Genomic DNA, 18,445 nt, shown 5'->3' with positions numbered 1-18,445 from the left:
TTAGTGGCGTAGTGAACGACGCTGCTTATCAGGAATTTGACTTGTGACGGTCCCTGCACCACCGTCCCTGCTTCGCATAAGTTGTCAGAGCTGGGGAAAAATGCCAAAAGTCGGTACATTTTAGTGCTCTTTCAAGTTGCGACAAAATGTTGTGACATCCAAAGCTTTTTACTTCAGAATTCTGTCATAGAAAAATTGATGAATCGGGGCCTTTATTTGTGCAATAAATGAAAACTGTAAGGCTACTTTCACACTAGTGTCGGTACGGGGCCGTCGCAATGCGTCGGCCCGACGTACCGACGCATGCTGTGAAATAAAAGCACAACGGGGCAGCAGATGCAGTTTTTCAACGCATCCGCTGCCCCATTGTGATGTCTGGGGAGGAGGGGGCGGAGTTCCAGCCGCGCATGCGCAGTTGGAAATGGCGGACACGACGGATGCAACGTGTGGCCATACGTCGCAATGCGTCGCTAATGCAAGCCTATGGAGAAAAAACACATCCTGCGGGCAACTTTGCAGGATGCGTTTTTTCTCCAAAACGATGCATTGCGACGTACAGCAAGCGACGCTAGTGTGAAAGAAGCCTAAAATATAAAATCTCAAAACATATTGCAGAATTGGTGTATTGTTTTTTTTTTTCAATTTCTTTACATAAAGAATTAATAAAAATTTGATATTGGGTTGTGTGAACCCGGATGTGGTGCTACTGACAAACACAACTTTTTCTGCAAAACATAAGACCTCATACAGTTAATTCTAAAAAAAAAAAATGAAAATGTTATAGCTCCCAGAACGTGTCTGGTCTGGTCCTTTAAAGGCTTTGTCCGATGAACAAAGTTTATTTTAATCAGTAGATTGTGAAATAATTTTTTTTTTTTAAATGTTCCTGTGTGGAGATAATCATATAAATGTGCCCCTGCTGTGTACTGTGTAATGGCTGTGTCTGACAGTACAGCTTACATGTCTGACCTGTGGGCCACATTTGGCTCTCAGGGTGATTTATATTTGCAATTTGCAACGCTGGACCTGCATTCTGTATGGAGGACTATGTGGGGCCTATTGTACTGTATGGAGGACTGTATGGAGTCCACTGTACTGTATGGATGACTGTGTGGAGCCCACGGTACTGTATGGAGGACTCTGTTGTACTGTATGGAGGACTGTGTGGTGCCCAATATACTGTATAGAGAACTGTGTGGGGTCCACTGTACTGTATGGATGACTGTGTGGAGCCCACGGTACTGTATGGAGGACTGTGTGGTGCCCAATATACTGTATAGAGGGGGTCCACTGTACTGTATGGATGACTGTGTGGAGCCCACGGTACTGTATGGAGGACTCTGTTGTACTGTATGGAGGACTGTGTGGTGCCCAATATACTGTATAGAGAACTGTGTGGGGTCCACTGTACTGTATGGATGACTGTGTGGAGCCCACGGTACTGTATGGAGGACTGTGTGGTGCCCAATATACTGTATAGAGGGGGTCCACTGTACTGTATGGATGACTGTGTGGCGCCCACGGTACTGTATGGAGGACTCTGTTGTACTGTATGGAGGACTGTGTGGTGCCCAATATACTGTATAGAGAACTGTGTGGGGTCCACTATACTGTATAGAGGACTGTGGGGCCCACTGTACTGTATGGAGGATTGTGCTGTGCCAACTGTACTGTATGGAGTGATATGGAAAAAATTCAGTTATAGACATTTGTTTTAATAAATGTCAAGGTTGGCCTGTGACTTTGTCAAAGTTTTTAATTTGTCCCTCTGTATTTGAGTCTGGCATCCCTGCTGTACAGTAACATGGTGTGATACATGCTCCTGGGCAGGGGATGAAGCAAAATAGTCTACAGACAGGACAGCATGGGATCACAACTGATTATTTTTGTGAGGTAAAATATGTTTTTAAACAGACTGGGAAATATTTTACCTCACAGCGGTGATCCCATACTGTCCTGTCCTGTCTGTATATGCTTTTTCCTTCTTCCCCTGCCCAGGAGCTGTGGTATGATCGGACTATGTTCCTGCACGGTCAGACACAGCCATTACGCAGTGCACAGCAGGGGCACATTTATAAGATTATCTCAGCACAGGAACATTTTATATACTCACATATTATTGTGCAACTTATTATTATTCCAAGATCTATTGATTAAAATATCCTTTGTTCATGGGAAAACAATTTCTCCCACACAAAACTTGTCCTCATACAGTCATGTGAATGAAAAAATTATAGTTTGTGAAATGCTGAGGCAAAAAATTACAGTTACTGGTTTACAGTGACTTGGTTATCAGGGGTTTACGCTTTGGACTGAGCTTCTTTGCCTCACACTTATTTTTTTATGACTGGTAGACATAAAATGTCGGCTATTCTGCGCACAAAATGCTTTTATGACTAACTAGCTGTACTACCCGGCTTTGCCCGGGTTAATGACTGCTGTTAGCAAAATAGAATGTGTTAACAAAAATTTATTCTGCACACAAAAACCACAAAACAAATAGATAGAAATGTAATTATTAAAAGGCAAAAACTAAGCTAATAGAAGCATTTCACAACATATATTAGCTTTGTTATACTGAGACTGTCTTTGTTGCCTATATTAACCAATCAGAGCTCAGATTAATTAACTGTAGCAAAATAGAAGCTGAGCTGTGATTGGTTGCTATTGGCAGCCTGATAAATCCCCAGCCAACAGGAAGCCCTCCCCCCTGGCAGTATATATTAGCTCACACATACACATAATAGACTGGTCATGTGACTGACAGCTGCCGGATTTCCTATATGGTACATTTGTTGCTCTTGTAGTTTTTCAGCTTATTAAATCAGATTTTTATTTTTGAAGGACAATACCAGACTTGTGTGTGTTTTAGGGCGAGTTTCATGTGTCAAGTTGTGTGTTGAGTTGCGTGTGGCGACATGCATGTAGCGACTTTTGTGAGATGAGTTTTGTGTGGCGACATGCGTGTAGCAACTTTTTGTGTGTCGAGTTGCATGTGACAGGTTAGTGTAGCAAGTTGTGTGCAGCAAGATTTGTGCATGGCGAGTTTTGCACGTGGCGAGTTTTATGTGTGGTGCGTTTTGAGTATGTGCAAGTTTTGTGTGAGGCAACTTTTGCATGTGGTGCAACTTTTGTACATGTGGCAATTTTTCTGTGTGTGCAAGTTTTGCATGAGGTGAGTTTTGCACGTGTGGCGAGTTTTGCGTGAGCCTAGTTTTGCATATGGCGAGTTTTGCATGTAGCGAGTTTTGCGCGTGGAGAGTTTTGAGTGGTGACTTTTGTGTTTCGACTTTTATGTGGCGAGGTTGGTGTGTGTGCGGTGAAATGTGTGCTGAGGGTGGTATATGTGTTCAAGCACGTGGTAGTGTGTGGCGCATTTTGTGTGTGAGTTCATATCCCCGTGGTGGTGTGGTGAGTATCCCATGTCGGGGCCCCACCTTAGCAACTGTACGGTATATACTCTTTGGCGCCATCGCTCTCATTCTTTAAGTCCCCATTGTTCACATCTGGCAGCTGTCAATTTTCCTCCAACACTTTTCCCTTCACTTTTTCCCCATTATGTAGATAGGGGCAAAATTGTTTGGTGAATTGGAACGCACGGGGTTAAAATTTCACCTCACAACATAGCCTATGACGCTCTCGGGGTGCGATGGTGCAGATGCCAATCCCGGACATACACACACACACATACACACACACACATTCAGCTTTATATATTAGATATACCTGTATGTAATCTCCTGTATATAGTATATACCTGTATGTCATCTCCTCCTATACATAGCATATACCTGTGTGTCATCTCTCCTGTATATAGTATATATCTGTGTCATCTCCTCCTGTATATAGTATATACCTGTATGTCATCTCCTCCTGTATATAGTATATATCTGTATGTCATCTCCTCCTGTTTTAGACCTCGTTCACACGTTATTTGGTCAGTATTTTTACCTCAGTATTTGTAAGCTAAATTGGCAGCCTGATAAATCCCCAGCCTACAGGAAGCCCACCCCCTGGCAGTATATATTAGCTCACACATACACATAATAGACTGGTCATGTGACTGACAGCTGCCGGATTCCTATATGGTACATTTGTTGCTCTTGTAGTTTGTCTGCTTATTAATCAGATTTTTATTTTTGAAGGATAATACCAGACTTGTGTGTGCTTTAGGGCGAGTTTCGTGTGTCAAGTTGTGTTTGTTGAGTTGCGTGTGGCGAGTTTTCCATGTGGCGCGTTTTGCACGTGTGGCGAGTTTTGCATGTGGAGAGTTTTGCGCGTGGCGAGTGTTGAGCGGCGACTTGTGTTTCGACTTTTATGTGGCGAGGTTGGTGTATGTGTGGTGAAATGTGCGCTGAGGGTGGTATATGTGTTCGAGCACGTGGTAGTGTGTGGCGCATTTTGTGTGTGTGTTCATATCCCCGTGGTGGTGTGGTGATTATCCCATGTCGGGGCCCCACCTTAGCAACTGTACTGTACAGGTCCTTCTCAAAAAATTAGCATATAGTGTTAAATTTCATTATTTACCATAATGTAATGATTACAATTAAACTTTCATATATTATAGATTCATTATCCACCAACTGAAATTTGTCAGGTCTTTTATTGTTTTAATACTGATGATTTTGGCCTACAACTCCTGATAACCCAAAAAACCTGTCTCAATAAATTAGCATATTTCAACCGTCCAATCAAATAAAAGTGTTTTTTAATAACAAAGAAAAAAAACATCAAATAATAATGTTCAGTTATGCACTCAATACTTGGTCGGGAATCCTTTGGCAGAAATGACTGCTTCAATGCGGCGTGGCATGGAGGCAATCAGCCTGTGACACTGCTGAGATGTTATGGAGGCCCAGGATGTTTCAATAGCGGCCTTAAGCTCATCCAGAGTGTTGGGTCTTGCGTCTCTCAACTTTCTCTTCACAATATCCCACAGATTCTCTATGGGGTTCAGGTCAGGAGAGTTGGCAGGCCAATTGAGCACAGTAATACCATGGTCAGTAAACCATTTACCAGTGGTTTTGGCACTGTGAGCAGGTGCTAGGAAGCATGAAGTGCTCCAAAATCTCCTGATAGCTAGCTGCATTGACCCTGCCCTTGATGAAACACAGTGGACCAACACCAGCAGCTGACATGGCACCCCACACCATCACTGACTGGGTACTTGACACTGGACTTCAGGCATTTTGGCATTTCCTTCTCCCCAGTCTTCCTCCAGACTCTGGCACCTTGATTTCCGAATTACATGCAAAATTTGCTTTCATCAGAAAAAAGTACTTGGGACCACTTAGCAACAGTCCAGTGCTGCTTCTCTGTAGCCCAGGTCAGGCGCTTCTGCCGCTGTTTATGGTTCAAAAGTGGCTTTACCTGGGGAATGCGGCACCTGTAGCCCATTTCCTGCACACGCCTGTGCACGGTGGCTCTGGATGTTTCCACACCAGACTCAGTCCACTGCTTCCTCAGGTTCCCCAAGGTCTGGAATCGGTCCTTCTCCACAATCTTCCTCAGGGTCCGGTCACCTCTTCTCGTTGTACAGCGTTTTCTGCCACATTGTTTCCTTCCAACAGACTTACCATTGAGGTGCCTTGATACAGCACTCTGGGAACAGCCTATTTGTTGAGAAATTTCTTTCTGGGTCTTACCCTCTTGCTTGAGGGTGTCAATGATGGCCTTCTTGACATCTGTCAGGTCGCTAGTCTTACCCATGATGGGGGTTTTGAGTAATGAACCAGGCAGGGAGTTTTTAAAAGCCTCAGGTATCTTTTGCATGTGTTTAGTTGATTCAGAAGATTAGGGTAATAGGTCGTTTAGAGAACCTTTTCTTGATATGCTAATTTATTGAGACAGGTTTTTTGGGTTATCAGGAGTTGTAGGCCAAAATCATCAGTATTAAAACAATAAAAGACCTGACAAATTTCAGTTGGTGGATAATGAATCTATAATATATGAAAGTTTAATTGTAATCATTACATTATGGTAAATAATGAAATTTAACACTATATGCTAATTTTTTGAGAAGGACCTGTATATACTCTTTGGCGCCATCGCTGTCATTCTTTAAGTCCCCCTTGTTCACATCTGGCAGCTGTTAATTTGCCTCCAACACTTTTCCTTTCATTTTTTCCCCATTATGTAGCTAGGGGCAAAATTGTTTGGTGAATTGGAAAGCGCGGGGTTAAAATTTCACCTCACAACATAGCTTTGACGCTCTCGGGGTCCAGACGTGTGACTGTGCAAAATTTTGTGGCTGTAGCTGCGACGGTGCAGATGCCAATCCCGGACATACACACATACACACATTCAGCTTTATATATTAGATTGTGACTTATTATTATTTATATAGTATGTTTGATTCCATGGTGCTGTACATGAGGAGGGGTTGCATGTAAAATACAGAGACAGACTGGTACAGAGGGAAGAGGACCCTGCCCTTGTGGGCTTACAGTCTAGAGGATAATGGGGAAGGAGACAGTAGGTTGGGGGTTACGGCAGCTCCAGTGGTGGTGAGGAGGCAGCAGGGTCATTGCAGGCTAGAAGCTTTCTTGAAGAGATGGGTTTTCAAGTTCCGTCTGAAAGTTCTGAGTGTGATAAATATAATCGGATGAGTTGAGGCACAGAATTCCAGATGATGGGAGATACTTGGGAGAAGTCTTGGAGGCGATTGAGTGAGGAACGTATGCGTGCGGAGGAGAGAAGGAGGTCTTGGGAGGACCAGAGGTTGCGTGTCGGGAGATTAGTTCGGAGCTATACAGAGGAGACAGATTACGTTCTCTGTCAGAACCTGTATGTAATGATGCTTTGCAGATAAGCAGAATGACTAGTATTGCATGCTTCACTTATAACATTGGTTGTATATTTTCTTTTTTGTAGCTGGCATGGGTTTTGTATTGTGATCTCATCTGTTTGGATTATGACGGGAACCTCCTTGACGCCTGTGTATGTGCATTAGTAGCTGCCTTAAGAAATGGTAAGTTATCAATTACAATTTTTAATGTAGGGCCATGACCAATTTAGTTTATCTACGTAAAAAGCAGAATAACTCTAAATTGTCTTGTGTAAATATGTGTTAGGTGACCTACTCGTTCATGCCGGCATAGTAATCATCGTTATCCGTAGGAGATGTGCTGCCGATAGCCCAGTGCTGAATTGGGACTGACTTGACTATCCTTCTGCCACCATCAAGCCAGTAAACCAGCACTGATTGACTTGTACGTAGTCGATCGGCACATCTGTACGCACCTTTAGTTTTTCTGCACCCTTGCTTGTTCAGTGTCTGTATCGAGCTTGTGCTGGTGATTTGGTTGTCGGCTTACGAATGTGTAGTTTTCTCCAGGTATTATACTTTATAGAAAACTGCTAAACCTCCGAGGGGACACACTCCTCTAGATCAGGGATTCACCTAATCTATCAAATGGAGCCAGGAGACCCTCTTTCTTCTAATGTATGGTGGTCCCAGTAATGGAACCAGACATTTGGCACACAACCTGCACATATGCCATAAATGCCTCAGATGGGAATATCCCTTTAAAGAAATACTCTGGGTTAAACTCAAAATCTAGAGCTGGGCATAAAGGGGCAGTTCATGAGAAAAATGTAGGGTGTGTGCACACGTAGGTGGGATGTCTGTGGATTTTTCCGCACCTGTTTTTGTAAATCCGTAGGTAAACCGCACTGCGGATTAGGCTGCTTTCACACTAGCGTCGGTACGGGGCCGTCGCGCTGCGTCGGCCCGACGTACCGACGCATACTGTGCAAAAAATGCCTGATGTGGGCAGCGGAAGCAGTCTTACGACGCTTCCGCTGCCCCATTGCAAGGTCCAGGGAGGAGGGGGTGGAGTTTCGGCCGCGCATGCGCTGTCGAAAATGGAGGTCTCGACGCACAAAAAAAGTTACATGTAACCGTTTTTTGTGGCGGCGGTGCGCCAAAGCACGACGCAACCGTCGCACGACTGTTTCGACGTGTGGCACTGCGTCGCTAATAAGTCTATGGAGAAAAAACGCATCCTGCGGGCAACTTTGCAGGATGCGTTTTTTATCCACGACGACGTATTGCGACGTGCAGTGCACGACGCTAGTGTGAAAGTAGCCTTACTGCGGATTTACTGTGGAATTACCGCGGTTTTTGTGCGGATTCCACCTGCGGAATTGACATGCTGCGGAATGTAAACCGCTGCGTTTCTGCATGTTTTTTTCCACAGCATGTGCACTGCGGATTTTGTTTTCCATAGGTTTACATGGTACTGTAAACTCATAGAAAACAGCTGCAGATCTGCAGCGTGTGCACACACCCTTAAAGGAACCCCATTCAGGCCAGGAACAGTTTTGCTTAGACTACTCCTCTTAAGTTGCTTAAAATAGAGCTTATACGGCCGCGCTATGCTCCCCATTATAACGCCAGGTATACTCCTTAGGCTACTTTCACACTGGCGTTAACTGCATTACGTTGCAATGCGTCGTTTTGCCGATAAAACGCATCCTGCAAAAGTGCTTGCAGGATGCGTTTTTTCTGCATTGACTAACATTAGCGATGCATTTGCGACGCAATGACACACGTCGCAACCGTCGTGCGACGGTTGCGCCGTGCTGTGGCGGACCGTCGGGAGCAAAAAACGTTACATGTAACGTTTTTTGCTCCCGACGGTCCGCTTTTTCTGACCGCGCATGCGCGGCCGGAACTCCGCCCCCACCTCCCCGCACCTCACAATGGGGCAGCGGATGCGCTGGAAAAATGCATCCGCTGCCCCCGTTGTGCGGCGGAGCCCGACGCTAGTGTGAAAGTTGCCTTACCTGTCCCGGCTTCTGTGTGGCGTACTGCTCTTCCTTCCCTGATTTCAACTGTACATTTTTACCACCACCAGAACGCGCTCACATGTACCTTCTCAGATCTGCTGATTTAGTAGAGGAAAAAAAAAAGAATCTCGAAATTTCACTTGTTGTGGACTCAATCAGGACGCCTTATTATGAGGTGTCTGGCGGACACATTATATAAGAGCAATTGTTTTATTTGTTTTTTGAGATATCTGCATAGCTTGGAAAATGCCACAAGGAGATTTGTTCACTTTTATTAAAAGCATTTTATCACCTATCCTGCTGAGACTTTTCCCTGAGGTTTACAGTGCAGCATGTTTTTTAACTTCTTCTGAGACACACACAGTAGGTTACTCCAGAGGGTCACTGATTTGTGTAGTATATTGTATGTGAATATTCCCGGCCAGCTCAGGGCATTCTTCACACCTCAATCATGTAGAAAGTAGTTGTGTTTAGACATAATAAAACGCTATTCCTGCTCGCTGACTGTCGTCGGTCTCTCCTCGCACAGTACGATTGCCAGCTGTTAAAATAAGTGAAGACACAGGTTTGGCGCAAGTCCAGTTATCGTCCAAGAGTCCCCTGAACATCCTGAAACATCCGGTGTCCACATCGTTTGCTGTATTTGATGAGTAAGTATCTTAAGCGACCGGACCTCAACTTAAGGTGTGTTTCCACATTAATAATTTGTTGCAGGATTTGTGGGGGTGGGTGGAAGTTTGTGTGTGGGGTATTCACAGGGTATTACAATAACAGCACTAAAATGATACAAGACTTCTGGAAAGAAAAATCTTCAGTGTCAATGAACCTGCGCTGTGGATTTATGCTGCGGATTTTCACTGCATGCAAAGGGCAAAACTCTGTGACAGTCCCTCAATTAAATCTACAACAAAAAAGTATACAATTTGCAATGAATTTTGTGCTGCATCCCACATGGTGACCACAACAACGAGGCTTCACATTGCATTGCCACATAGTCTAACAGCAGGTTGACGAGACTCCAGATAGTTCTATCTGGTAAAGATCCTGACTGCTGAGGTTACTAAGGTGTTAACGAGCTATTCGCATATAAAGCTGAACAAAACAGAGGAGTCATCTATTATTTTTTTTTTTTTTTTTTTTGCATACTCGCTCCGTAATGTCTGGAGGTGTAACTTGCAGCAAAGATTGGAATTACTGATAAAATGTATTATATACACAGCATACTGTAGAATGTGGGTTTTCACTTATGATGCTGGCTGATGTATACGTACTATAGACCAGAGGTCCCCAACCACATCCAGCTCCCGCCCCACTCACAGTTGTGACACCCACAGCCCCCTATTACTGGTATAATGACTGCCAAAGCTTTTTCCACTGAAAGCAAACCAAGGCAGTACGCCAAGCTCCATGGTTTCCTATCTTACCCCCATTCAGATCTGCTCTTCTATGAGGGGCTACACATAAATCTTCATCTTGAGATCTTCTCTTCTGTGCAGGACCACAGAAAAGTCTCCATCTGGAGATCTGCTCTTAATAGCGGTTTGCTGCGCAAGCCACATATCAGGGGCCTGTGAGCCACATGTGGCTCTCGGGCTACAGGGTGGGGACCCCTGCTATAGATCAACCTGGACTTGTTTCTTTCATTTATAGTGTGTACGTAATTGTGGACCCAACTGGTGAAGAAGAACGTTTCGCCACAGGACTTCTGACTGTTGTGACAGACGAGGATGGAAAGTTATGTACTATTCGAAAACCAGGTAATGTGAGGACATCTTTAAAAAACAAACAACAAAACACTATAAAGGCACAGGTGACAATTAGAGGTTGTCTGGCTTTAGGCTACCAGTCACTTTGGCTGCCGACTTGTGAATCCTCACATTACTTGCAGTTTGCACTGTAAGGATTCTGCGACACCAAGAACATGACAAGTGTGTCACTTGTATTCATGCGGTCACGTGCCGACTAGATGGGCGCTGTCTCACTCAACATAAGTATATTAAGGGAGGTCGTATACAGTCTAGTTGGAATGTGGCTTGCAGTGTGCAAATCACATACTTGCAGTCACATGACCGCCCACTCCGGACACCAGAGAATCCTACAGTTACTTAGCGATTGTGTAACGTGGCTGGGGGCGAGGTACTCTTCTTCCACACAACGGCACATTACATAAAAATGGGGGTCCTGGCTGGGTATGCGTGGTTGTATTGCTGCTGTGGACACCTTCAGCTCTGCCACAATTTGCATGGTGCCAGACCCATTTAAACCCATGATGAGGAAACCAGACAAGTTTGTAGAAAGACCAAAAAAACTTGTGTACAGAGGGAAGCGGGAAATCGGCTTACTGTTTTCTTCTGCACAATGCGGAGGCACAGTGTTGATGGTCATGGATGGCGGCACAATACACGTGGTGAACGTTACACATGAACAACAGGACAAATTGTTTAACGCCATGTTCCTGGGACAGGGCCGCACGGGTCATCTGCACTCTTGTGACAGTGGAACTCTCACTAGCTACCGCCTGGCTGACCCTGCCTTCCTTCACGGCTGATCTCCAGGTCTGTCTACCACTAGTAAGACGGCCGGCAAACGCTTCATTTAGAGAAGGTGGAGAGTCCAGAAATGCACAGAAGGTAAAGTGTCTGACATCACACAAGATGCACCACATCTAACACACATACCCCATTTATCATAATTGGTGTGATTTACATCAAATCTTTAAAATACTACGCTACGCCAAATTTATCGAATGCCGCACCATAATGATAAATTAGGTGCAAATTACACCAGAGCAACATTTTAAATATGGTAGTGCACTTCATATTGTTACTTAAAAGCAGGATTCTAAGGAGTGAAATGTCGCAAGCTAATGAAAAAAGTTTTTCAACATGTACACTACCCAATCTTAGACCGTCGTGGAAGACCAGTGTGTCACAGGGTGGATAAAAATCAATGTTTTTTAAAAAAAATCAAAAAAAATCGGATTTTTTTTATTTAAATCGGATTTTTTTGATTTAAATCGGATTTTTTTCAATAAACTGCTTTTTGAGGAAAATATTTTACCATCCAAAGGTTCTTCCATCATGAGATAAAGCTGAGTTGTTTAACTCAGTAGAATAAAGGCTGTATATGTGTAACATTCACAATGCCATGCTCTTCCAGAGGTTTCTGTAGGATGCTGACTATCCAACAAGTTTGGGCATGTCAACTGAATGGAAAAAGAAACTAAACCAAAAGTGAAACCAAGCTAGAAGTGTGGAATTAAAGGGGCAGTATGAACAAAATGTGGAGGCTATTAATAGTTTATACAATTAAGACATGCTGCTTTTAAACACCTACCTATTGCCATATAGTAAAACAAAAAAGATTTTTACTTACTTTGGGGTCCCCCCCTCACCCTGGCGTTAGATCGTTGCCCCTAGTTTCGTCCGTGTAACTATGGGCGCACATGCGCACTGCTCTCACTTCTCATTTTAATCGTGATTTATATTAAAAAAAACCTTTTGATTTAAATCAGTGATTTAAATCATGATTAAAATCATGATTTAAATCGATCCGATTTAAATAGAAAAAAATCTTTTGATTTAAATCGTGATTTAAATCATGATTTAAATCGGCGTGATTTAAATCAATCCACCCTGGTGTGTCAAATGTCACACATTAATGTAGAATTTTGCACCAATTGTAATTATGTATATTAAAAATGGTTGTGACGACAAATGTATTTCTTTAACACTTTTTTTTTTAAACCGCTATGACCGGTCTAGAACATCAGAGTTTTTTGTGACCTTTAGATAATGCGAACATAAATATATCGTACTTTCCAACAAAAGGTTAACAGTGCCTGCTTTTCTTGTAGTTTTTAAGTTTGACAGAGGTACTAAAAAATGTATAAATGAGGTATAACATTGATGAATTTGGCATAGGCCTTTACCTCAATGAAATATCACAATTTGCGCAAAAATTGATAAACTCAGCCCATCTTGTAAGATCAAAATTACACTGTCCGTTATCCGGCATTAGTAAATGTGGGTCTATGTTGTCTCTCCTATGTATCAATGAAAAAATTGCATTCCGGAACTAAAAATATAAAAAAATATTATTTTAGCTTAATTTAAAAATACAAGGAGTAAAAACGAGAATATCAAGACATCTGACACTTTGCGGGTTTCATACAGCAATCTCCTTACTCCTATGAGGAAGTCAGTCCTATGGGTAAGGACATTACTATCTGAAACGCACAACACGTTGCAGGTCTTGGAACTCCTCTTTTCGCTGCTCGTACATGGCGATTCACTCGCTACTTTACCTGGAAAAAATGCTGTAAATTCTAAGAGACTGTCGACCCTACTGAAATTTAGACTCATACTTTGGATCATGAGAAGTGACGGTGCGATGCACTTCTCTTGTCAAATTACTTCATCATTTGTTAACAATGTACAGATACAGTTTGGAAGAGCGCATTTTCTTTGTGAAAAGGGAGTTTCTACGGAAGTTTTCAGGTAAAAAAAAAATCCACCATCCAAAGCCTTCTTTGATGACAAGGGGACTGTGGCCACCAAGATCGTCTGATTTAACGCCGCTGGATTTTTTTTTTTCCCTTTGGGGCCATTGGAAGGGTCAGGGGCACAGTCAGAAGCCACGGATATTACAGGTGCTCTAAGAGAACATACAGTGAGAAATTCAGGCTGTGACCCCAGAAGTCCTGTGGAAAACGCTCAACAATCCTGAACTGTGTGGATGCGAACAGTGGACATTTTCAACAGCTGGTTTAAACGTCAGTTACTCATGAACCAAGGCTTGTACAGTCCAAGTTTCAATAAGATACATTGTCTCTTTTAGAAGTTCCAACATTTTTGGGGGGTAAAGTAGCGAGTGGATCGCCCTGTATTTTAAATGAAGCTAAAAGAAGTTTGACTTTTTTTGTTTCTATATATATTTTGGTGCTGGATTGCAACTTTTTTATTGTTCACGGGTGAAGAATGGTCCTGAAGATCTCAGCATCGATCCAATATCAGAATTTACAGATCTTTTCTAAGATCTTGTGGTTAGCCGATAGATTCCATGTAACATACGGGCAACGGGGGAATTTTAGAAATAGTGGTGGAATTACGCTTGCCTTTAGCCCAAAAAAAAAATGAGTTACCCATTCTGTTGTCTCAAGCAAGTTGGTCAACAGAAGCAGCAACAAGACTAAGGCCGGGTTCAGACGGCAAAGATTCACAAGCCATGTACAGACCACCTTGCCCTGATTGATCATGAGTCTTCTTACCAAAACTAGTTTCACAAGCATATATGAGATGGTTGGTTCAGGTCGGGAAATCTGAGGCCAGTCCTCTGGCATTGTGGTCCAAATGTGGCTCGTGAAATATTGCTGTCTGAACACGGCCTTTGTCATGTTCCTGCTTTCATTGACCAACTTGCTTGAAACTACAGAATGGGTAACATTGTATTTTTGATTTCTTCATAAATAAATCTTCCCTCCTTCCACGTGGTTCCTGATTAATGGTTGCACTAGGTAAGACATTATGTGGCGACTTGGAATTAGTGGATCCTAAGTTATCGGCCATTTATACTGCTGTAGTCCTGGCATATTGACCGCACCTCTGCACACAGAGTGACCTCGCATTAGGGGATTAGCACAATATCCACCATGTTCCTGCTGCGTCTAACTTGTCCTCCCTGCTCAGGCGGGAGCTCCCTTTCTGCAGACAAGCTTCAGGAGTGCATCAGTCGGGCGGTCTCCAGGCATAAAGAAGTGCAAGCTCTGCTGGATGAAATTCTGCTCAGCGCCAAGACACAGTAAAAAGAAACCTTTTGTTTTTCATTAATGACGATGTAAAAAGTTGTATTTGTTAGAGATGGACACATTTTGTACTAAATAAAGCAATCCCTCTGCTATGTGTACGGTCTCTTCTATACATTCATTATGGGAACGTGGGACGCCACAGTCTTTTTACTGCATCTAAGAAAACACTTCTAAACCTCCTCGGCTGTGAAGTATCTATGGTCACTGTCATAATGCAAAGTTCATCTTTTCATAAACTATTTTTTTCTAAAATTCTGTAATTTATAATATTAAAACATTTAAAATTATTGTAGAAAAGGCAATTTTTGGCTGCTGAGTCCATTCAGTGTCGTAGATTGGTTAGTGGTAAACAGGAGAGGCCAGTGTCCAGGCTGGTTTATCGGAGCTTCATCCTCTTCACTTATTTTTTGATCTGCTGTCTGAATGAGGCCGTGGGTGTGCCGGAGCTTGTGCTGCTGCCATAGCCATTTGGTGCATTTGATGTTGCAAGAATTGCAACTGTGAACATTTCAATGGAGGGGGAAAAAAAAAGACAATAGTCAACACAATTTCTATGCAAATTTTTTTTAGAGTAAACAATGTGGATGCGATACACAACAAAGACATGAATGAGCAGTCATGCAGCATCAGTGGGACCAAAGCAAGTCATGGTGAGGATATAGGGTCAGGAATTAGACTTGTTAGAGGCGCAGTACACATTGGTCATGTAGCCCAATTATCAGTCTAATCACCCCTTACCAACAACTTTCTGATTTCCTCTTCTGTTTACTGTAAGGTTTGGTGAGAAGTGTTTTTTATTAAAAATGTCATCCCGCTTAGCTTCTACAGCCTTTATGTATCACAATACATAGTGTATGTATAGCACATTGTAGACCGTATCATCACTGTCCCCATTGGGGGTCACAATCTACATTCCCTTTCAATATGTCTTTAGAGAGTAGGCGGAAACCCACGCAAGCACGGGGAGACCATACACACTCCTTGCAGATGTTGTCCTGGGTGGGATTTGAAATCCAGGACTCCACTGCTGAAAAGAAACAGTGCTAACCACTAAGCCACCGTGCTGCTACCCTACAATAAAGGTAACTTGGGAACTGGTGAGCTCATCTGAAAATCTGTAATGCTTCTCGCTTTCCTTTTTGAGCTTCAAAAATCACCATGGATGTGGTCATAAATCAGGGCAAGGAGATTAGTATTGCAGATCGAGCCATCAATGTTGAGCTCACTGAGTGATTTACAGTATTCCCTTTTCATACATTAAAGGGAATCTGCTACCATTTTTTTTTTTGCCATTTAAGCTGTATGATGTAGGGGCAGAGACTCTGATTCTACAATCGTGTCACTTCCTGGTCTACTTTAGTGACGTTTTGATAAAATCACTAATCTGCTGCAGACTATACCACCACTGATTACACAGAAAGCTGCCAGACACTGGTTGGGGAATTGTTAAAAAGAGCAGGATGACTACATGGCACAAGACTAATCCTATAGTGATAATCTCCTGCTCATGAAACACTCAATATTATTGAAACTACAATAGTGATGAGCGAGTGTACTCATTGCTCGGGTGGTCTCGGAGTATTTGTGACTGCTCGGAGATTTAGATTTGTTGACACAGCTGAATGATTTACAGCTGCTAGCTAGCCTGAGGACATGTGGGGGTTGCCAGGGAATCCCCACATATATTGAAGCGGTCTATTAGCCGCAAATCATGCAGCTGCGGCAAGGAAAACTAAATCTCCGAGCAGTTACAAATACTCAGAGACCACCCGAGCAACGAGTATACTCGCTCATCACTAAACTACAACAAGCAGCCCACTAACTGACATCGCTGGAATCAGGGTCTCTGCCCTACATCATGCTGCTCCCAGATTCCCTTTAATGGCATATCCACAATGAATAGATGAGGATCCTTCTTATGGGAGCAGTATGTACTGTGATACATAAAAACTAGACGACTAAGACTATGTGCACAAGTTGCGGAATCTGCCTAAAAATCCACAGGTAAAACGCCCTGCATTTTACCTGCAGATTTACCATGTTTTTTGTGCGGTTTTACACCTGCGGATTCCTATTATGGAGCAGGTGTAAAGTGCTGCGGAATCCGCACAAAGAATTGACATGCTGCAGAAAAAACACTGCTACGTTTCTGCGCAGTTTTTTCCACAGCATGTGCACTGCGGATTTTGGTTTACATGGTACTGTACAACGCATGGAAAACTGCTGCAGATCCGCAGCGTCAAATCCGCAATGTGTGTACATAGCCTAAAAGGTACATTTTTTTTTATGATGCATGCATTTAAAAAACAAGTCCCTCCTTTAAGGTTTACATATACAGTATAGTTCCATCTATCTATTCACAGCAGTGTTAGGTTTATGTAGATCACACCCACAAGGTTATTCTTGCGCGGTCTTTTCCAGGCACGGTCCATTAGCACATCTGGTGCAGTATAATGTATGCAATGTAGCGGCTCACGAATCGCAGCCACAGTCCTGCCAGAGCTTTCCACATGCAGCACTTCACATGCATGATCTTACTGTACCATAAAAGCACAAGTCTGATTTTGGCCATTTTTAATATTTGTATTCATTCTACCTCTTTTTTTTTCATAAATTATTTCTTCCAAAACTTGTATATTTCCTATTTATGTACACTGGTTTGATTACTTGTATGGGTGGATGCTGCTGTTGCAAGGCTGGCGGCTTTGGCAGTGGTAAGGCAGGAGATAGACGCATACTCTTGTGGGGCCGTTTGCGCACGGGTCTGTTCACAGCAGATCCGAGCGGAGATAACACTATAGAGAGGAGAAGGGAAGAGCAGGTACATAAATTTGGAGCAGTGAATGAAAAGGGTAAAAGACCAAAAGGGCCACCTCTAATCTGTTGGGTAGGTGTCTGTAGGGCTTCTTTTAGAGTAGGGTACTGGTCCCAATCAGTTCCAAAATTAAAATTCCCAGCAGATCTGAAGACCACTGGATTAAAAAAGTTGTCCACCACTTGGACAACCCCTTCCCATACTCCACGCTTGGTCCCGATAAGCTTTTTTTATTTTATGCTCCCCTCCCATGGCTGGCGCTGTTCCAGCACTCACATTCTCGGGGCTCTTGTGAGGTTATGACATGTGACCCCTGGCGCCCAATCATCGCTGACGTCACTGTCTCCACCTTCAAATGAACCTCTCACTTCCTCTTGATGTTTGAAGACCGAGACAGTGACATCAGTGATGATTGGGCGCCAGGGGTCACCTCACGAGAGCCCTGGAAACACGAGTGCTGGCACAGTAGGTGAGTATAAGCTTAATTTCATCAGCGCCAAACATTTAGATCAAGACACAGTTGTCCTAGTAGTGGACCACCCCTTTAAAGAGAAGCTGTCACCAGGTTTGGCCGATATAAGATGCAGCCACCACCATTTCAGGGCTTATGTACAGCATTCTATAATGCTGTACATAAGTCCCCTGTCTGACCTGCAAGATAAGAAAAATAACTACTTATACTCACCTGCAGGGCGGTCCGGTCCGATGGATGTTGCAGGTCGGGGGCCAATGCCTCCCATCTTCTTGCGATGCCACCCTCCTGTTGCTTCACAGCCTCCCCAGCATCACGCTCCTGCGCAGGTGTACTTATCTCGGCCTCTCTGACCTTTCCCGGCGCCTGCGCACTGCAGTACTTTGCTCTGCCCTCAACAGGGAAGATAAGTACAGCTGCGCAGAAGTGACCGGGGGGCCTGTGAAGCAAGCAGGAGGGCGACATCACGAAGATAGGAGGCGCCGGACCAAGACCAGCGACACCCATTGGACCGGACAGTCCCCCCTCGGGTGAGTGTAAGGCTGGGTTCACACTACGT

At 43.5% G+C, this 18,445-nt stretch overlaps 2 protein-coding genes across 4 annotated transcripts in view; one reads left to right on the top strand and one right to left on the bottom strand.

Annotated features, from left to right (window-relative positions):
• Positions 1–14,693, top strand: part of EXOSC8 (exosome component 8) — a 36,008-nt gene extending 21,315 nt beyond the window's left edge. Inside the window, exons 8-11 of the mRNA XM_077298196.1 lie at positions 6,874–6,970; positions 9,323–9,443; positions 10,444–10,550; positions 14,481–14,693. Coding sequence (XP_077154311.1) covers positions 6,874–6,970; positions 9,323–9,443; positions 10,444–10,550; positions 14,481–14,596 — 441 coding nt within the window. The 3' untranslated portion in view covers positions 14,597–14,693. The remainder of the gene's footprint in view (positions 1–6,873; positions 6,971–9,322; positions 9,444–10,443; positions 10,551–14,480) is intronic.
• Positions 14,694–14,833: 140 nt separating this feature from the next.
• SUPT20H (SPT20 homolog, SAGA complex component) overlaps positions 14,834–18,445 on the bottom strand; it is an 87,802-nt gene continuing 84,190 nt past the window's right edge. For 2 of the 3 annotated variants that reach the window (XM_077298193.1, XM_077298194.1), the window contains exons 24-25: positions 17,267–17,394; positions 14,860–15,097 (exon numbers count right to left, since the gene is read on the bottom strand). In XM_077298193.1, the coding sequence (XP_077154308.1) occupies positions 14,996–15,097; positions 17,267–17,394 (230 nt within the window). In that variant the 3' untranslated portion in view covers positions 14,860–14,995. Of the gene's footprint in view, positions 15,098–17,266; positions 17,395–18,445 lie in introns of all 3 variants that reach the window. The other variant, XM_077298195.1, reaches the window with a different exon arrangement.

The sequence above is a fragment of the Ranitomeya variabilis genome, chromosome 3 (assembly GCF_051348905.1).
Source record: "Ranitomeya variabilis isolate aRanVar5 chromosome 3, aRanVar5.hap1, whole genome shotgun sequence".
NCBI classification, from domain to species: Eukaryota; Metazoa; Chordata; class Amphibia; order Anura; family Dendrobatidae; genus Ranitomeya; species Ranitomeya variabilis.
The sequence above is the reverse complement of the archived record's forward strand: the minus strand, read 5'-3'. Positions and strand labels throughout refer to the sequence as shown.